The sequence below is a fragment of the Haliaeetus albicilla genome, chromosome 14 (genome assembly GCF_947461875.1).
Source record: "Haliaeetus albicilla chromosome 14, bHalAlb1.1, whole genome shotgun sequence".
Lineage (NCBI taxonomy): Eukaryota > Metazoa > Chordata > Aves > Accipitriformes > Accipitridae > Haliaeetus > Haliaeetus albicilla.
In genome coordinates, this window is record NC_091496.1 from 6,402,549 (window position 1) to 6,424,128 (window position 21,580).

Sequence of the window (21,580 nt, forward strand, 5' to 3'; positions counted from 1 at the left end):
GAAAGGAGTTGCATTAGAAAGTCCCTCCTTGAAAAGCGTCAAGTCCAACCTGCACAGAATAGGGAAAAGGAGACCCCCAGCAACCTTCAGAAAATAATATAAAAGCAAACCTCAGAGGCAGAAGAAAAAAACCAAAAGGAGAAGACTGCAGCTTGCAGTAATCTGTAAATGATTGCTGGCAAAGACTGGAGGCTTCAAGCTTGAGCTGTGTTTGTTCCAAAAGAAAGCCAAGAAGGACGGTGTTAATAAAGAGAGATTTAACTGAGGGCTGTGCTCGGAATAAAGTGGGCTACAAAAAGGTCAAATTTGATCAGTTGGAGCAGATTACAAGGGCTTGAAAAGGTAGTGGTGAAGAAATGAAACTGGGACTGTGAAGCAATATAGCACAAGATTGATTTTGGGGGTGGAGAGAAGCTGGGACAAGTGCTTATCAGCTTGAGAAGGAGGAAGAGCTGTGCTGGGTTTGTTGTCATTCCCACACCGAGTAGAGTGCTTTCTGCTTTGTGGTTAGGCTACCCTGCCGTGGGTTGTGTTTTGGGTTTTTTTATATATATATTTTATTGTTGTTATTACTAAAATGGTGTCTATAATCTCTGACTTGGATCCTCTGAAAAGCTGGAAAGTTTTAAGGTAGGCCTATGTTTTCTTCTGTTTGGTACAGGCGTTTTTGGTTTAGCCCTAAATTAACTGGAGCTTGAGTTATAATCGAAATGTGAGCCCTGGGCTTAAGTAAGAGAGGAGTTTCTGGTAATTAGAGCCCTTTTAAGATACAGCAAACCTTTAAGCAGATGTTTAGAGAGACCCGAGGGAGATTTTTAAAATATACTTCTTGGTGTTACAGTGCAGCAAGGAATTCTTTTTTTATTCTTTTTTTTTTTTTTTAAGGAGAGATTGCTCCGTAAATTCAAGTTAATAGTAAAGGCTCACACCAGTTGAAACTGCAGGATTAACTCTCTGTTTTCCTCGCAGTACTCTGCAGGGGAATGGGTGGGAAACTTCAGAGGAGGAAAAAAAACAGCGTGAAAGTTGATCAAGAAGGGGAAAATAGTCTTGGGGGAAGGAAGGGGGACAGACGTGCTTGTTTCGTTTTGTTGTTGAAACTTCCACAGTTTGTTGTCCCTCTAAGGCATGTGTTTGATACTGAAAAGTTGCTACTGGTTTTTACCTTCAGCACTGCTATTTTTTTCTTTGAAGAGTGAAAAATGGTAACTCAAACTGCTAAAAGAAGGATAAGGGGAAAAAAAAAAAATAATCACTGTTAATGCCTGCTGCAGACATTAGAACTCCGCAGTGTTAAATGCCCATGTTTAATGCTGCTGTAAGTGCCTAGTTTTGCCTATTGAGAATCCGGACGTGTAAAAAGTTTGCAGATGGTTTGCAGAAACTTCATTAAAACATCGGAACCATCTGGGAATGTAGATGGTGAAATTATACAATTAGTTAAATGTAAAGTTTATTTCCCTCAGCTTTTAAGCAAAACATGAAGCTGCACCTAATACAGTTTGGTTTGTGGGGTTTTTTTTAAAGGAGTAAGTTACAGGAATTTTGAGTGGGTATGTGAATTTAATAATAATGATAATAATAATAAGTTAAAGTATACTTGAGCATCTTGCTACAATGTTTTAAAAATTTAATGTGTCCTGAGCTGAAAGAGGAAAACCAACCCTTCAGAAGTCAAACTATAAAGTCTACTTACATGTTTAATTTTTTTTCCTCATATTTGCAGAGCACTGAACTTTCTTTTTTCATAAGTTTACATTTCTCTGACCATCTTCTGAGCCTGTGTGTAGGAATGTGGACTAAGATCCTTTATCCTTATCTGTGATATGAGACTTGGCCTAGCAGTCTTATTGCAAGTTTAGTTGTTTGGTTTTTTTTTTTAAAGTCATTTAGGACTGTCAGCACAGAATGATGAGTTTCTATTTGACTTCCAAAAGTTCAGTGTGGGTGTTGGCTCACATGTAGCGTTGTGCGGGATGGTGGAGTGCAGGGCTGTGATTGGCATCTGGGGCGGGTGGTCAGGCTATGGACCAGAGCTGGGGTGACTTCTGTGAGTCATCACCAGTGAATGCCAGGAGAGTGTTTTTGCAGAGCTCCATATGTGTTGTCTTACGACGTGTGTGCTCCAGAAAAGCTATCCTAGGAATTATTTTAAAAGTTTATCTAGCTCTGTGAGACTACTTCTGATTCCTCTGCTAGTCAAGTCAGGTGATACCTGCGTTTTGCTGAGTGGAGGGATGACCCAGAGGACTTGAAAGTCGAGAAGATTTAAGGAGACTCTGTTGTCCTCTTGAAGAATTCTGTTTTCTGAGAAAAGGGACATGTTTACAAGACTGTAGAAGAAATATCTCCCTGGCACTTTTTCCCTACAGCATGACTGAAGTTTCCCAACTTTGTGTGTGAATCTGGAGATTACGGCTGTATGGACACAGAGTAGGTCAAAGATGCAATTAAGTCAATTTTACTGGACATTTTTTTGTGTAGTTACTGTGTGCGATTACAGCAGCAGCTCTGTACAGACGTGACATTGTGCAGATCAACTGCAGGATGCAGAGGGTTAAGAGGTGGGAAAAGGCAGTATGTAATACAAGTGAAACGATCACTGATAGTAAAAAAAAAAAAGAGCTAGAAGTCAACATGCAGCTCATTCGGCTTGCAACTTATTAAATTGTAATGCCACTTCTACCTTTTCTTATGAATTTTAGTTCCTCTTCTGCAGGCCAATTTCCAGCCTGTTCAATGCCTCTGAGCGTACCGTTTTTAGTGTCTCCCCTCCATGTATCAAGGGAGCCTGTAGCTAATATTTCTAAGAAATAGAAGAGTGTTTCTGTGGGTTTCTCTTAGGCGGCACAAAGCAATTCTTTAAGACCCAAATGAAATGCTGTAGCAAATCCTACAGTCAGCTCGCGAGTAGTGTCCTATGGTGGCAAACTCTCAATTTTGTTTTCCTTGTACACCCCTGTAATTTATTCTGTGACTCGCTCACAGTTTGAGACCTGTTTAGCTGGGAAAAGACTGAAGGATGCAGATCTCGTGGAGGCGGAGGGAATAACTGCATTGGGGCTTAATAATTCCCAGGGGCTCAGAGCAGCTGTGGGCTGCCTTGGTGCTGGTTACCCCCATCTCGGCTGAGCTCTGGCTCCTCTGCCCTGCTCTCCAAATCCCCTAGAAGCACATCCTCTGCCCTCTGAATAATGGTAATAATACAGGAAAATGCACAATATAACAACAGACAAGGCTGTGGCTGGTGGTGGAGCCTAACTGGTAGGAGAAGGTGGTGTTGGAGGATGGCAGGGGATTTTGCCAGACTTCACCCAGCAGGGCTGGGAGAGCTAGCAGAGGTATTAAAATAAATAAATGGCAATATGATGTGTACATATAATATTATATCAGGCCTCCCTCTTTCGTTGTCTGTCTGGGGTAGGCCACTGAGAGTTGCAATACTTTCTGGCTCCACGTTACAGCAAGGGGGGAGAAACTCACAGGCTCTAAACACAGTTTAATGTGCAGAACAAAACCCACTTCAGAAAATATTTTCTTTCACTGGATTTCTCAATAGTGAACTGAATATTAAAGTTATTGGAAAGTAATCTGCGAGAGCTCATGGGTTTGTTTTTTTTTTCCTCCTGTTGTCTCTTTTCAGATAAGCTCCCAGCGTAAGATCTATGCTTTGATATTAACACACTGCTGCCTGATCTTCCCTTACAGATGCCTCCTTGCTTTTCGTAGTGTGACTAGAATAAGTGTCAAGTCTGTTGTACTCCTTGGAGCCAGGACAGATTGGCAAAACTTCAGGCCTTTTTAAAATCCTTCAGAGCCTTACCAGCAAATGATGTGTGCTCACCCAGACACAGAAATCTCATTTACCTGTCTCTAAAATGATACGGGAGTTGGGATCTAGCCACCCTAATGCATAAGAGAGACCGAGATCAGCTGCTGTGACTCCAGAGACGTTTCTAGTCCCTGTTCAAAACTTCCCCTCTACTCCTGGGATGTGGGGTTTTTGCCCATACCTGACAGGGACAGCTTTGGTTGCTGTTTCTGAAATCAGATCCTGTGCTCTGGGTCCCTACAACAGCAAAAGCAGAGCAGCAGCCAGGCAAGGAAAGGCACAAAAAGGAGGAAAATAAACCAACCTCAAGGCCACGTCTCCTTTGTTGCTTTTTTCCCTTAATTTGGCTCCAACAAGGCTAAATGCAGCACTATAAATCACATGAGTTACCTATACAGGGAAGACCTTGTACTCCTTTGCATTCCTGTCTAAGAAGTATGTGACCTTTCAATGGCTTATTGCTAGGGAAAAAAAAAAGTTGTTTTTAACTTGACTTCGCAACCTCAAGGTGAAATCCAAGCAAAGAGTAGTTTTCACTCAGATGAGCGGTCAACTTACAGTCTGTGAAGCAGCGAATCTTGCCATACTGCTCTGCATACAGATGACCTGAATTTCACAAGTCCTATTGAACTGGTCCATACAACTTGGAGTGGAGTGGGGAACATCTTGTTTGGAACATATGTCCGGCAGACATACCAATTCAAATGTTCTCTCCAAAATGCCGGTTTCCACCACACACGCACCACCCAAACAGCTTGTAAATGGTTTGGCTTTTCAGGAAAAAAAGTGTTTTTCATGCTTGGCAAGTCAGTCCAGGAGGAGCAATTTCAGCCTTGTTGGTGTTTGTATTGTGAGCTATTTTGGGCAAATAGTCCTATCCACACATGCCGCTCCTGTGATTGCCTGTGAATTAAGATGGGTTAAATAGCTTCAAGGTGTTCAAATTGGGAAAGGGGGGAGGAAAGTACACACAACAGCTCAAATTCAGTTGTTAGCACAGAACAATAAACTAAGGCTCGTTCCTGTTTTGGCTTTTGCCTTTCCATTTTAGCAAAGCTTAAGATAAGGCATCCGGTATTGTATTCAGCATCTGAGCAGACCAGTTAAGTGCATGGACCCCCAACACAGAACCACTGTTCAGAAAAGGGGGTAAAAGAAATTATTTCACATGCGCTTTACTCTGAGGACCTGAACAACATTGTGTCCAACCACTACTCAAAACCAAAAGAAAACAAGCCCTGAAAGTTTGACCCAGGGACATAATGCTGGACTCCATCACCACCATGAAATACAGATAATGGAATTTCAGATGTCAGCAGAGAATACAAATTCCCCCATAATTGCCACAATATGCTTGCTTTAAAAAAAAATAAATATGCTCAAAAAGAGGGTGTGTGTATCCTGTAATAACTAAAAACACATTTCAGAAATGGTTTTCCAGTTAACCCCTCCAAAAATACAGATTGTGTCAGATGGCACTGAAAGGGATATTAGTGAGGGTCACGTAACTCCTGAGTAGTGACACAGATGAGTATCACCGGGGGGATGATGGTTGTTACTAAACTCCGATATATAAAATATGAACAGCAAGACATAGTCTGGATTCCTCTGCTTTCAGTTTGAACATGTAACTCTGCAATCACTCAAGTGAGTAATACTGGGATGAAAAATCAGGGCTAGCTATATTGAAGTATGAGTTTTTAATCACTTTTTCATCTTTTGTATCTGCGCTTCCTCTGCACTTTGTAGAGGACAATACTGGCAGGGATTTTTGTTTGGCTTTTTTTCTTAAAAAGGCAGAATATATGGGGTGATTGAAAAAGTAAAGATAACAGAAAATAGCAGATTAGGATGTAACACACTCCTGCATCCATTGTTGATGGCTGAGAAAGTCATCTAGTCCTTCTCTAAGCCTGTGCAGATTTATTCTTGCATCTTTATTTTCGCCTGATTAAAATTCAATATCACTCTTTTCAATAAGAGGTTATTCTGCACTGTTTTACTAAAAACAATCCACTTTTCATATCAAGCCTGTATACAAGCTTATTACATCTTGTTCATTTGGACATGAGTTGTTAAATCTTCCAGGTGCTTTATGGGGGATTTAACCATCCAATTCAAATGAATGCTCTCTCACAAAGAGGTTTACTTACCATTGCTGCTATGTTCCTTTGCCTAATTGTTTAAATTGCCCTAACCCCTAAAATGTAACATAAAATTTCTGCACCAGCAACACAGATGTCGAGCAAGAATCTACGATGGTAAGTGTGTAGTAACACTCTCCCAGCCACCAGTGATTTGCAGTTCAGGAACTTCCCATGCCAGCACTGATGTCTTTTTCTTGATGAATGCTTCCTCCATGAATTTCTCTGGCTGGTATTGCAGTTTTAACTTTGGGCTCACAACATCTTGCAGCAAAGAAATTCTGTGGTTTGACACGCTGGTTACATCTATGCTAATAAAGCAATGCACTGGAAGGGCTCTTTCATGTGTAAATTTGTCTTGCATCCATGTTTTGGGACATGTGGTAGCTGTTCGGAGTGGTTTCCCTGCTAAGGCCTTGAGACATTGAGTTTAGGTTCCTTTCTTTTGAGGAGAGGGAGAGGTTGTGTTGGTTTTGCATCTATTATACGCCAAAATTTCATTCATGACTGGTGATTAGTGACATCTAGTTACATGGATGCACATTTTGCAGGATGCAGGTAAAAACAGGATCATCCTTTCCTACATGCATTACTTAATCATACTGACTTTCATCTACCATTTCATCATCTTCATCTCTTAAATCAATGAGAGTCCTAGTGTACTTCTGCAGATCTCTGCAGCCCTTTCATAACTAACCCATTGCAAATTTTAACTTTGTCTTGTTCTGTGCTCAGTGGAACTGAAATAAGGAGGAAATGCCTGTAGAAAGGAAAGGTAGCTGGGCAGTGGCAGTGTTACATTGTGCCTTGAGAGATAAGATTATAATTTCAAGCTTTTCCCAGGCTTTCTGTGTCAGTTTGGATGAGTTACTTAATCTCTGTGTGCCACAGTTCTCACTGGTAAAATGGAGTTGTTTATACCTGTCTTATCTACTTTGGCTGTAAACTTTTCATGGCTATAGAGATGTCCAGCTCTGTACAGAGCTCGCAGCAGTGAGGGCTCAGCCTTGGGCTGGGCTTTTCACTGCCTGCCCTCATAAAAATAATTTACTTAACTGAAACTAGAATTTAACTCTTTTGAGAACAAGTAATTCCTTGCTCATTGACTAAAACCCTTTCCTCAGTATTTCTGCCTTTGCAAGGCAGCTCCACAGACAAGCCACTAAAATTCCTCGCACACGCCAGCTTTTTTGCAAGAAGTTGTTAGGCTGAGGCTGGTTGAAGCCTGGAACCCAGAGCCGAATGATCTGGCTGAGTTTTGCCTAATGGCAAATTACTTAGCTTGGTGGTTTGGGTTCCTTATTTTTTCCCTTTGGGTTTTTTTTTCGTGTGCGTGTGATGCTTCTGTTCAGTAACTCTTTATAAAACTTTGTAAGCTCAGTTACTGTTCTGCTTTATTAAACCCCCCCTCCAAACTCAGTCTCTCCTTTGGTATGCAGTTCCTTCTCTGCATAGCTGTTCTTTTCATGTCTGATAGCTGCACATGTGAATAATTCTTTTCATAGGCTCATTTCTTGCTCTCCTTCGTTTTTCTAACCCCCTCCCCAGCTGACACACAACTTTACTCCCCCCTGTGTTTCGTCACCTTCGTTCAGCGATACCTGTGCCACCTGACATTTTCCCAGCAGCGGTAGCGTACCCTGCTGTCCCCATGGAGGGGCGTCATTAGAGGAATGAAGTTCTAGTAGTTATTATTCCAGCAGTCATTATTACAGCATTGCCTATAGAACAGGCTTCGTTTTGTTCAAGAGAGATTCACTGAAGATCTCTTGCACTCCTGCTAGTCTCAAGGTGCCGTACCAAGGACGGAGCAAAGGACGGTGAAACCAGGGAGATTTGCAGTCTCTCTTGCTGGGCCTTTACATCAAGATCCAGAAGATTTTCCTTTGCTTGACCTCAGTAGGAGCTTAATTTCTTATCTGTAAGGAAAATGCTCTAACTGTTCCCTATGGGTGTTGTCTGGTGGGTATCACTGTCTCCCAAGGAACCTGTTCAGACTTCAGGAGCTCTAATACTCCTGCAAAATGCTCTGTGGCACTACAAAAATTCTTAGCATAACCTAAACCTTATATTTATCCAATCTCTTTTATATGAGCAGCTGAACATGCTTCTACTGATTATATTCCAATTTTCCTTAATAAAAAAAAAAAAAAAACCAAAAAACCAAACCACATAGGAATTGCATTTCTGTATAACTTTCTTGGGTGCTTTTTCTTTGATTGTGTGTGTTTCCTCATGTTTCATCACAAGTGGAAGAGGTTCCTTGGTTTTTTGTTCCTTATCTGGGAAATTCCATGCATCTCCTGTGTACAGAGTTCATTCAGATCATTCATTATAGGATATTTGTTCTTGAGTTGGTCCCAAGCTGGTATTAGTGGACCACTTTGTTACTGAGCTCCTGTTGATCTGCAGATACTGACTTTTTGTTGTTGTTTATTTGGTTTTTCCAAATGAGTTTTAAAACTGAAGATTTTCTAAAGGTACAAATATTGGGAGGCTCCAGCAATTATCACAGTAATTGTACTGTCTCTCTCTTTTGTTGAACATGTGGATTTCAGATTATTGGAAAAATTTGTCATGTCAGTTGTGCTAGATTTCTTTCTTTTCTTTTTCAGATGTCAAGTTAAATTTTCTGTAGCCAGTTATCTTCAAGAAATGCTTTATATAGATATTTTGTATTTCTTAAAAAATTAATTTACTTGTTCAGGTAACTTTGCAAGTCTTCAGCAGTGGAAGATTGATTCTCAACTTAACATACTTGAACTGCAGATTACATTTATATATTAAATTAGTAGATCAGTGGAGCCAGAACTTAGTTGGGGTTGGAAATTTTGGTATGACTTTTGAGTGATTTGATTAAGCATATTCCATCGAAGAATTTATAAGATACTATGGAAAGCTTTAAAGTAAAAAGGGGGAGAGGTTAGTTTTTTCTTTAGTTTTAAGACTCGTTTAAATAGGGTTCTTGGTTTCCAGGTCCCAAAGAAAACAGTGATGTATTATAGAAAGGACTTCAAGTGAGCCTTTGAAGCAGTGGACATTCCAGTTCGGAAAAATATGTGGACTTAATAATCTTTCTGCACAAAGAATAGGTTATAAATATAGAAGTGAATTAATCTACATGTGTCACCCCAGCACTACTCTTCCTGTTACGCTCATCCGGAACCAGGAGGCACTGGCAGATTTCAAGCTGAGACTATCTAATTCTGCAAATAGTCACTAAATTCACCTTCAAGCATTTGTAGGATGAATTTCACTTCTCAGACTCTTAGGCTGTAATTAATCTTTGCTTTAAGCAAGCAAGGGGTTACTGCATATTAATCAGAGGTGGTTTCTAGTCCCTGGGAGGTTTGCATGGCTCTCCATGCAGCTTCCTTCCAGAAGTACTGGGTCTGTGATCTGTGTTATGTATTTCAGCCTTAATTTTTACGTGCACTGTCGGTAGAGCTGCTGGGCATATTTGCTAACTTGGCACTTCAGCTGGACATCCTTTCTGCCCCGGTGTGGTCTTAGGGAAGAATTTCAATCCCACCAGTAGCCGGCACTGCTGAGGCTGGTGGGTGTCCCTGCAGCCCTTGGACTTCCCCCTTGTTGGAAAAACTGACCTTGCCAGGAATTGCAAAATGTCATTGACTGGGGTCAAGTTTCGGCTGGACATGCCAAAATAAAGGATTTATGTAGCCTGGGAAGAATTACGGGCTTGGAAGGGGGAGATAGATATTAAAGGTTTCAGATGGGGTGATGGAGAGAAAAGTATTTAAACAGTGATGTAAACTTTCATTGACTCCAACAGGAATTAATTGGCAGGGTCTTTAATGTGACTTTTGGGGTTAGATTTCCAGCTGACACAAACTGACAAAGCTCCATTGAGCAAGATCTACTGACTGAGAGTAACTAGGATTTGGGCCCCATGTATTTTGCAGAAGACTTGACGTCTTTCTTTTGATACATAAGTTTCTGGATCTAATAGGAGAAGAAATGTTTTGGTCAGAGCACTTACTCTGTTAATTAATTCCAGCCTGTTGATGCCCAGTTTTACACCGCCTGAAGTCTGGACTCTAAAAAGCTCTTGGGAATAAGGTTACATTAAGTTTTAATTTTCTAGTTATTTTTTCCTGTATTTAAAAGAAACAGATGACCTAGCTCTTTGCTCTTTAGTCAGCATTCAAGTAGACTAATAAATTTAGCATAATCTATTAACAAACCTAAACCTATGACATCCTAGGTTGCAGACAAGCTGTGTAAACTAACTATATAAGTTGCATACCAACTCTAAATCATTGGAAAGTGGTGGTAGGAGAAACTAAACTTGCTGTATTGTAGAGTAACTTTTTTTTTTTTTGCTACCTGTTTAAGCTGAAAGTTTCCTGATTTTTGCAAAGGGATTTTTTTAATCTCTTTTTACTGCTGCAAAAGCAGTTTGTATTTTTAACCCAGAGCATCGTGGTTCCCATATATAGCTCTGAGACTGCTCTTAGGCTGAGTTCACATCTCCCTGTTGTTTGCTGAGAGTTGTAGCTACATCTGTGGGCACTAAGTTGCTCTGTTTGCCATGAAATTAATTAAAATCTGTAGTTAATGAGAGCTTACATCATGCACACAGGTCTTACAAGTGCAACTGCAGAGTCTTGTTACATGATGCCTCAAAGCTGGCTAGGTGGCTATTTTGTGTGGACTTTGAGGTCTTCTCTTACATCTTGACTCTTATCCTTCTCATAAGAAGAATTTAAAAGCAGTCTCAGTTCTCCACCTCCACACCCCAGAGAAAAAGCAAGTTAGCCTTTACTAAGAGGTCCTCTAATTTAAAAGTAAACCCCTCTAGCAATACTTTCTTTAGTAAGCTAAGATCTAAATTTTTTCTGTTGATATCAGTCTGGGATGCAGTTATTGCACTTTACATCCTTTCTTCTCTATCTTAACTGTAGATACCATACAACCATGCACAGCAGAGTGTCCAACAACAAAAACAGGTATTTATTCTTGCAGTGACAAAATAGCAAAAGGACTTCGATCTACTGCAAAGAAAATTCATGTTGTTCACATTGGTGTGGTCGAGTAAAAGCAACAAGAAGAATGAGCATGGATGAAGCTGCAGGTCCAATTCCAGGAGGCATAACTTTATCCTGTTTACATACAGATAAGAAGTTACCTTTGCTAGAATTATTTTTGCTACAGTTGCAGATGTTTACTGGGCAGGCATCATAGCAGGAAAGTCCTAGGGAAAGACTTCAGTTAATTTCCAGAAAAAAACATCATAGTCACTGTTTAAGAAAAATAAAACACCTTAAAACAAAATGTCCTGTAATGTACAGAAACCTAGCTTGAATGTATTGTGTACCTGTATTAATCTGACTGTACTAATCGTTGCCTTGTTTTCCCATTAAACTCTCTGCAAGATATTACAGGGTTGTTTGTACATCGTGTATCGGCAATTCAGATTGTGGATTAAATTTAAGCAGATACTATGAAAATACAGTCTATAACAACAGGGGGAAAACAAGCTCTGTTGATGAAAATGAGCCATGTGTACAGTGAGCTTGTGATTTGGACATGAAACAATGGTGGGCTCCAGGTTGCAACATCACAAAACATGACAATTTGGAGGAAAGAATGAGTTCTGCATTTATTCCCCCCCTCCCCACCCCGATTTGTTCTTATAATACACAACAGCAGTCAGACCACACAGGAAGTTTGCACAAATCTACATGGTGAGAGTGGGGTGGGAAAGCAGAACTAGTTCAGCAGCAAAGGGTTAGGCATTTTTTCTTTCTTCAGCAGCTGGAAGCTTACTCTGGTACTACAGAATAAAATCAGCTTTGCGGGGAGGAAGCTCTATAATCAGTATGTATGATGGTTTCTTAAGATGTGATCATCTGGAACAGAGCAGTTACCTATATATGGTATCTTTGTATCTTTTCAGTAGTAGCAGCCAATTCTGAATTCCTTCAGGAAGATGATAAAAAATGTGCCTTAACTGAGGGGTTCCAGCAATAGTTGGCTAATAATTTCAGACCTAGAAGGACTTCCTTATGAGGAGTGTTTAATTACAGAGGCAAAGAGTTGTACAGAATAACAAGCGCTTCTCAGAAATGGTGATTTAGGCTTTTGTTGTTTGAATTTTGTCGTAACACAAAGGGGAAAAAAAAATCTAGCGGGAGATTTGAAACCAATAACCCGCATGACAATTAGCTCCCAGGATACTGTGCCAGTAGATACCATGGAGGCCAAATGCTTAGAATTGGAAAAAAATTATTTTTATGGATGATGAGAACATCTACAATTAGGTAGGATTAAAATGGATGGGGAAGAATATAAGTCCTGATGCTTTGGCCAACTACTATCTGAGGTTGAGAAGAATCTTTCCTTATTTGGCAACATATCCCTATCCGTGTAGGCTTTTTGTACCTCTTAGAGATGGAAGGTCATATGAAACAAACTCCCGTCTGATCCCATGAGACAATTCCTGTGTTATACAAGAGTGTTTTTAAATCCTACTAATTGAGTTTTCTTTCCTAATACTGAATTCTAACAGCTTTTACCTTATTGATGCAATGCATGAGGCAAAAGAAAGAATAAATCTTTCAAGCCTTCTGTTACAAAAGAATATACTTTTATTCAACAGTATTATATACAGTATCTTAACCACTTTCTGGACCGATGAGTTCCACAGGGTAATTTTGCATTGCATTAAAATAATTATCCATCACCATTTGAACTTCGTGTACTCTCAGATAGGTAAATTGTATACTTTAGCAAACCAGCATGCATTCCGAAATTGTTATGAGAAAGATTTGCATTAGAAAAATGTAGACTTCCTCCCCCTCCTTCTCATGACAAAAATCTCCGTACACAATAGCTGTACTGCCACATGTCATGGGGACATTGTGTAAATTACAGAGTTACAAATTTGTCAGCCTAACCAAATGTCTGAAAGAATAATGTCATATTAGTTATATTTCAGCTGTAAGCCTGGCCTGTTTTAACCTTGATTTGTGTGGCAGCTAGCCATACCAACAGCTTGTGCATGGTTGATTACAAACAACTTTGTTTTAATGTAACAAGATTCTCATTTAATTCCTGGGAGCTTGATGCAATGGTGATCAAAGATAAATTCAGACATATCCCTGAGGTAAAGGATTAGATTAGACTGACCAGAAAAGACAGGGTTCTGAAGATTTCAAGATCTTTCGTATGTTGTAATTCAAGCTTTCTGAAGTTGGATGGTGCACCTGAAAATATATAGATGGAGAACTGCCTTGCGTGTAAGCAAGCCTTGATATAATTTGGACTAGTTTTGATTTTCATTTAATTCTACTTCTGTGTGGAAGGTCCTGTATGTTCAACCAAGATTTTTTTCTTGTTTTTAGAAAAGCTTTATTCATTTGGGAATGCAAGATATTTTTCCTCTGCATTATCTTTCCATATTAGGGATGAAAAGTTTATTCTGGAAGAGCTGGAACCCTTGAAATCTCTTTTCTTTGTTTGGCGTTTGAGTGTGTGTCTTAGTTAGATCCTCTTGTGCTGAATCAGATGCAGGGGAGGGGGGGGTCCTGCTTTGGGTTTTTTGATATTTCTTGTGGTTTCAGTGTTGTTAGGGGCTTTTTTTGGGGGGGGGGGTCCCCCTTTTCTTTTTTTCTCTTTATTATTATTTCATTTGTTTTGGGGTGGGTTTTATTTTGGCTTGGGTTTTTGTTTGGATTTGTGGGGGTTGGGGTTTTTTAGGGGAGTGAAGGGGGGGTTGTTTGGGGGTTTTTTTGCTGGTGAGGATTAAAATTGTCCTTGTCTGAAGCAATGTACCTGAGAGGCTCTCCGTCTTTACTTGACTGCCTATTTTCAGGAGGCTTAAGACAATTTAGTATTTTTGAGATTACCACCTCCTTGCCAAGCATCTCAGAAACTGGGCAAGAAGTTCAAAAAGGTGGGAGGAATTAAGCTAACATTTGTATGTGACTATACTTAAGACATCTGCTTCCTAAAGAGGGCAGGAAGGGGCTACGATGTTCACTTTATTTTGAAATCAGCAATAGTCAACTTAGATCTGTAAATGTCAAATTTGAGGGTTTTGGTTACGTGAACATCAAAACTTGACTTGAACCTTTGAGTGGTTCTTAAGTTTGTGGCGAACTGAATGAAATTGCAGGAATGATCCGTAACGTAATTACCTCAAATTCCTGCTATTTTGCAGCTTTATGTTCTTTCTTTGTAAATAGCTGATTTTGAACATTCCCTCTTTCCCTACTGTTGCCTTCAGAATCAAACCTTTACACAAAGATGGGTGGTAAGGTTGGGAAAAATTTCGGGTTTTCACTCTTTTTTTTTTTTTTTAAATTTTTCTTTCCCCCTCAAGTCTTCAATTCCTGAGTTTTTTGTTTGAGAGAGCAACAATATAAACCATGAACTTTAATTTTCTGTGCTGTGTTGTCAATGACGAGCGGGGAAACGGGAGTAATAACCTAAGGTCCTTCATTATGCGTTTGATATTTGTATATATAATATAGTGTTGCCCTTCACCCTGGTGTTAGGAAATCTTTAGGAGTAAAGACAGTTAATCCAGTGCTGCCAGTTTTCATAGTTACAAATTTCCCTGGGTCTGGGAAAAATGATTATGCGAATGGGGATTTCTAGTCCATAAACACACAGGGAAAAGGCACAGATGCTCACACGTACACAACGACTTTTAAGGTAAATAACCTTTTGTTCAGTCAGAAGGTAAAAATGCACAAATTTGCTAGTATTTTTTCTTTATATATATAATATCATATAGTGGGGTTTTCTTTACCTCTACTCTAAGATTATTGCACAAGTTTAGGATTTGCTTGGAGACCTACATTTCTTTTGTGGTTGTCAGTCCATGAATTTTTGAAACAGGAACAGCAGAAAGATTTCTGACCTGGTAACAGAAATTACTCTTCTAAATTCCGCATGAGCTTCTGACCAAATGTTCACTTCTCTTTCAGCTGTGATATTTCCCCCTCCGTCTGGACTACTAGTGATAGGTTTCTTGACTCAAAATGGAAACATCAGTCCTGTTTCTGGGCCAAATTTTTATGGTCCTTTTAAATGCGTACTATAGAAACTACGTAAAACTCCTGCCCAACATCCACAGAAGACATCAGCTTGTGAAGATTTCTGACAGTGTGCTTCAGGGAAAGATTTTAAGTCATTTCAAATAGTTTAACTCTAGTTCTTTTATATTCTCATGCTTATGGCTTGCTGTTTTAAAGACCTGTTATTTTTAAGAGTTCATACCAGTACTAATCAATCTTAGCTGCATGTCCCCAGATTATGTATGAAGACAATGTATTTATGATTTTATTTGTCAAAGAAGACTCTACGCCAAACCAAAGGCTTAATAATCAGTGAGTGCTGGGTGGGGATCTTTTTTGTTTAGCTGTGTTTGTCCTGGAGATTGTTAGGCTGAACTATTTGTTTAAAAGAAACAAAATGAAAATGAGAGGTCTGTAGCCAAGTTTTCAAATGATCCTCTTGCTCACTGGCACTCACTGAGACAGGAAAAGTGATGGCTAGTGCTTCAAAAATCCTTCGTGCTCTCATTTTTTGGAATTTGAGCTCCAAAGAGAGTTTGGCCTTTTGCCTGCATCCTCAGATTAGCCTGAGCACTGGGTTTTTTTCCGATCTGCACAGTCTAAAATTAAGACATTGATTGGGAAGGTTTTAAGCCAGTTCTTGTTAAAGCATCTGCTTCGAGGTACTAGCCACCTTAACTGTTCTTGACTTCAAAGAGTGTCGATGATTGAGTTTCATACTGTCATATCAAAACAGAAACAGACCCCCAGTTTGGCTTTCATTAGATTTTGAACCTCTCCTGCCATTTCTTCTCTGCGAATCTCAATTGTTTCTAATACTGTGTTTAACTTTGCTGTGAACTTTTGTTTGGCAAAGGAACGTATTTGCTTGTTTGGGGCAGGCTGAGTCTTACTCTTTGCTTGAATTTCCTGGTGTTCTCCAAAATCACAGTGGCTTACTTGGGAATCCTGCCAGTGTTTTAGACTTCAAATAGTGATAGTAAGATTTGTGTGCTCATTTGAGGCTTACATAAGGCTAAAGCTAATATTTGTGGGCATGATTAAATGTGTTTGGTATTTTGGGGGGAGAGGGATGTATCTAGCTTATGAGTTATACTTGCTGCCTTGTGGGGATTCTTATGAAATGTAGCAGCAACTCAACAAGTTCTCTACGAGATGGAGAGTTAATGCATAGTGCTGATACTCATAAATCAGTAGATTAGCGCCTGCCGTACATCTCTTAATGGAAATAACAGAGAACAACAATCTTATCAACATACATCTAATCAGTAAACTAGTGTTGTGTTCATATAGAAAATAGATTTTTATCATTCTTCTGCTTCACCATGTGATCGTGCAGTGAAGCACTTGCAGGAGATGAGTTAATACATGTTTGACGACAGTTGCAGGCCAAAAAAACCAAACACAAAAATAATGATTACTAACATGAGGCAGATAATTGGGATGGGGGGGGGTGAATGTCCACATTTGAACTTTTGAACTATTGAGCATAAAAGCCTGCTGCTTCCTCTCTGCAACTGGTAAGAAGCTTGTAAATTTTGTGAACACCTGGACTAAACAAAAGTGGCATGTGCTAAGTCTTCCAATTAATAAAGAGAGATGACGCTGATGCATCAATTAGCAGGCTGATCACCTGTTGTTCTTCTGCACATAGACTATTTTGATTCGTAAATGTGAAGTTTGGGGGCCCAGAAAGAAGAGGAGGCTGAAAAGATGTGTTCCTAGAAAGAAGTGGCCTTAGAGAGGAGGAGGAGAAGAAGGCTTAGAAAGAAGATGAAGATCACAACTGGAGGAAAGATCTGGGATGTGAAGCAAGTCCTGGAGATGAGGAAGATAGGTAGAGATGAATATTGGGGGATGCCTGGAGACCTTGGCCAGTGATGTCCAAGATGAATAACTGCAAGCAGTGGCACAGCATGGACCAACACAACATCTTACCTGACCTTCCCAGACCAGGGATGTTGATACATTATGAATGTAGTATGTGAGGTGATCAAGTAAGGTGAAACCGAATGTCCTTGGCTCCTAAACAACTCCTTGCACTGCCATGAATGATCTGCTGAAACATTAACAGATATTCAAGCCTGCATATATAAGGGCACTCTTTAGGTGGTGTATGTAGAACTTTTCAAAGCACAAACCAAATTCTGGCTCCTAGATTTAAATATGTCATGCATACATACGCATGCACATGACATACAGGCTCAAAGATGATGTAGAATTATCTTAATTCCATAAACGGTATTTATAGTAGGTTGCAGGACTGTAAGCAGCAGTGTAATCATACGTATTTTCCAGAGGAGACTGTGGTTGCCATTTCAATGCCGGTCCATTTCCAAAAAGCACAAATAAGCTTGAAACATTTTTAATTAAACAGTACTCTGTGAAAAGTGGGTAGCATTCATTACACACATTCCTAATTAGGTCTCTGAATATAAATGATTTTATATCGTATTAAATAACATATTTTGCTTTGAACTCTCAAACCTCACTCTAATCACCTTCTAGCTTTCTTTGCTACTCTTGGGTACAAACTACCCCCCTTTCTTTTTCCTCCAATAATCTATTAAGGGTTGTTAGCTGTGGTAAGAGGGTCCTCAGAGAAGGGAGTAAGTCAGTGACATAATTGGTTTCCTCTCAGAAATATGTATGAATGAAGATAGTTGCATCTGTTAGTGAGTACAGACATAAACTTCCCATGCTTTGATTAAGAGTCTTTTGATAAATATTCTTTGTGTATATATTTTGTAGCTAACCCATTTTAAGGAAAAATTTGAATAAATAAGATGTCTGTACTTCCTAAAAAGTGAGCCCTTATTAAAAGTGAAAGGAATTATAAACTATTTTAAGCAGCTTAACTTTGCACAGGGAAGACACGGCAAACTGGGTGTAAAACCCTGGTCTGTATCTTGAAGCTGGAATAAAGGATGACAGGTGTAGTTATTACTTGAATATCTTCCTACATAAAGCTAATAAACCATTTTCGACTTGATTTTCTCATGGCTTTGAAACTCCTCCTAGCATAGATCCCTCTCCTTCAGCATGTCCTCCTTATAGGCTTCATCATGGATGGTTTGGAAAGTTAGAAGGGAAGTCTCTCTTTGCCTGCCCCCATCTCACCATCCTTAGTCCCTCTTCTTCTCCAAACATTAATTGAAATTAATTAATGTTATACCGTAAATCTGAGCAGAATCTAGGTGTCAGACCCCTAAATCTCATCCTTTAAGGTAGCTTGGACATACAGTAGCTGTATTAGCCCAAGCAGAGGAAAGAGATCAATCTTGTAAAGACAGCTTACGCACTGAGCAGAACCATTTGGTCTCCAGTCATACACAAGGAGCTCTCAAACTATCTTATAAAAAGGACAGTCACAAATTGTTATAGCTTCAGATACTTATACTTGGAGTTGAAAGAGGTTGGATCATCTGTGGTTAAACTCCATTGGTGACCGAACACCTAGCTCCCAAACCAATGCTGTCATTAAAAGCAGACCAACATTGGCTCTGAGCCTACTAAGACTAGCTTAGATTTTAAAATACATAAATACGTCTGTCTAACAACAAAGACCTTTTACATTAGGTCAAGTGAAGCTACTCTGTAACCACAAGCATGGCTCTAGTGCAGTATTAGTTGCTGTCTCAACTGCTGGGTTCACAAAATGCTTCACTCGACGAGTAACACCAAATGCACAGTATAGTTATCATCTGTCCGGGTTATTTGATGGACAACTCTTCAGAAACAGAAATAGACTCTTAACTCTTCTGCATGCTGTTTCTCCTTTATACAGAGATGACATGAAGGGAAGAAAATCTTTATGAAGACTCTCATTGAATTGATGAGGTTATACAAAACAGTAACAGAGAATTTATGGGTTAATGTGCCTAAAATGTGTTGTAAAACCCAACAATTTGCACGTGCATATTTGGGATATCCAACATACATTCCAGAGGATACTTGTAACACACACACCCCCCCCCCCCTTTTCATGTTCTCCCTAACCCCTTCTTCCCCTGGGCTCCACCCTGCTGTTGAGTTAAAGCCTCTTTTCATCACATCTTGATTAATACTAGGTGCTAAAAGCAAATTGGTGATAACTGCTGGTCATGACAGCTATTGTGCAAACTCTTGCCAATGGCGGGGCTAGTTCTTTCCTGTTCTTACCTGCAGCAGCCTTCGTATTTTAATCATGGGCCCCGAGCAGAAATTGTCAATTAGATTGAGCCTTGTGGTTGTCTTTGAATAAATGTTCCTTAGCAGATAGATTTAGTGCCTTGCTACTCTATTCCCCTGGTTTCTATGTGCAATATACCTTCCATATACACTAAAATGAAGTATCTTCCTGGGGAAAAAAAAATCTATCCAATCACACACCAGATAAAGTGGCTACTCTGCTGAACTCAAGAAAGAAATGAGAAGGCTTGATGAATGCCTTGAGGCCAAAACAATGATTCTCTTGTTGCTTTCTCTTGGAAGAAAAAAAGTAAGATGGAAAATCTGAGTTATTTCAATTTAAACAGTACAGAGGATTGTGGTAAAAGAGGCAGAGTCACTTCTTTTATCGCATCTACATTTGATCAATGTTTCTTGAACAGTTTTGTCCCAAGTGGGATAAGGGAAACTGGGATCTTCTGTGTAACTGGCTACAAATTATTGATAAATGGGGCAGGATCTGTGAGGATGCAGGGCGGGTTGTTCCACCAACTCATGAGAGCTCTGGGGGATGCTGGATGCAAATGCAGCTCAGTCGTGTTTCAAAGGATGATTGCATAGTCAGAGACTTGCCCGTCTTAAAAATCACAGACAATTTGCACATAATTATATCTGTTGGACCTGAGTGGGCTGTGAAAAGGAAAGATGATAGAGTCTGGAGTCTGGTTATGTCTAAGAAAAGTCTAGCCCAAGGCAGGGAGGGACAGAACGTCATCTTGCATCAAACATGATTTTTTGAGTTTCTGATTCTTTTTTTCAAAGAAGTTTCTTAGTTATCTTTTATAGCGGAATCGCATATACATGTAAGATGCTCATACACTGGGGCAAGTGAATGAGGCAAAACATCCCACTTGAAGGGAGTCTGGTGGGTATCAGCAGGGCATTGAGACAAGTCCGGGATCCCACAGCACTCCATGGTGCTGGGCCAGGAGATGGCCACAGGAGACATAGGGAGGACTGCCATCATCTAACTAATAGTTGGAGTCCGGAGCTGAGACTAGTGACTGGATACTGTGGCTGAAATTTTCACAAGAATGGTTTGTTCTTTTTGGTTTTGCCTTTTGTTTGGTTGGATTTTGCCTTTTTTTTGTTTGGTTGGGTTTTTTTATTTTGCTTTCCTCATTCCACCAAACTGGGGAGGCAATCCCAAACAACAAAACAGAATAAGACAACAAAAGCACAGGAAGAAGTTTATCTAGCACATATATCAGTTGTCCTGACTGGCCTGTGTGCACGCACAGATGTGAGTTGCTGACCGAAAAGATGACGTTGGGTGTTGGAGGTGGACAACAGGATTTGTTGTGCTTGGCAGCATACGTGCATGCTCTAACATGCGCTCTTCTGTGAGAGAGTATGGCTGGAGGAGGCAAAAGAGAAAGGGCGTAGTTGTTACCATGATATAAATGGGTATAATTAGGTCCCTTGCCCAAGGTGACGTGGAAATCCTCTCTCAAAAATGAAAATGGTAATCGAAGTCTTGTGGAGAAAAACCTGCTGCAATAAACACAAAGTTATCTTTCCTCTTCTAGCTGTTGCTTTCCAGCTGAACCCTCTCCTCCAGGGCTGTGGGCTTTGGTTTTACCTCTAGTAACATAATGACTGAAAAAAAGGTGCTTGGGCAAAAAGGATTAGTAACTCTAAGCTTCCAACCATGGACAGTGTGTAGAACAAATGCTTCTTACTGGCAATTAGTTCAAAGGTCCATCTTAGCTTGTGGGGTTTTTTTAGTGTTTTTACTATCAATTAATTTTTTTATTAATGTTTGAACTTTAGAATGGAAAAGACTCCTGTGCGAGGCAAACTCCAGCAATTTTGCACTGAATAAAATGGAGGCAGCATTTGCCTGTGCTTCCCCTGCAATTACAAAGCAACTCTCTTGTTTTGTTTGAATTTCCTTTGTCGTTATGAAACACAACAGGCTGACGGCTTGATATTAAAAGCAATTGTGTTTCCATTCATGCAGATGCCAGCCTGTTTAGGTGAATTTACTAAGTCCCTAGACGTACATTTTTATATTATTGCTGTCTCTGGGCCGTGCTGAGCATTTTAATTCTCTGAAAATAACCTCTGTTTTCCTTTCATCTCTTCATTAGCTCTTTCATCATGAGGACATGAATTTAAAAATACATATATATCTTAAAGTTGTATGTAATAAAGATGTTTTTATCATTCCAATTTGTTGAGCTGTGCTTTTAAACTTGCACAGCTTTCACAACCATAAAATGGCACAATTATTTTTGTGTTGTATTGCTTTGTACCCTGAGGTTCCATTTAAAGCAAAGCAGAGAGACGTGTTTATAGGCAGTATTGAAAGCAATGTATATGGATCTTGATGTCAAGCATATTTT

At 39.7% G+C, this 21,580-nt stretch overlaps 1 protein-coding gene across 1 annotated transcript in view; it reads left to right on the plus strand.

Annotated features, from left to right (window-relative positions):
• The first annotated feature begins 337 nt into the window (after positions 1-337).
• The window catches only part of CELF2 (CUGBP Elav-like family member 2), a 386,169-nt gene continuing 364,926 nt past the window's right edge, over positions 338-21,580 (plus strand). The window contains exon 1 of the mRNA XM_069801585.1: positions 338-630. Coding sequence (XP_069657686.1) covers positions 578-630 — 53 coding nt within the window. The 5' untranslated portion in view covers positions 338-577. The remainder of the gene's footprint in view (positions 631-21,580) is intronic.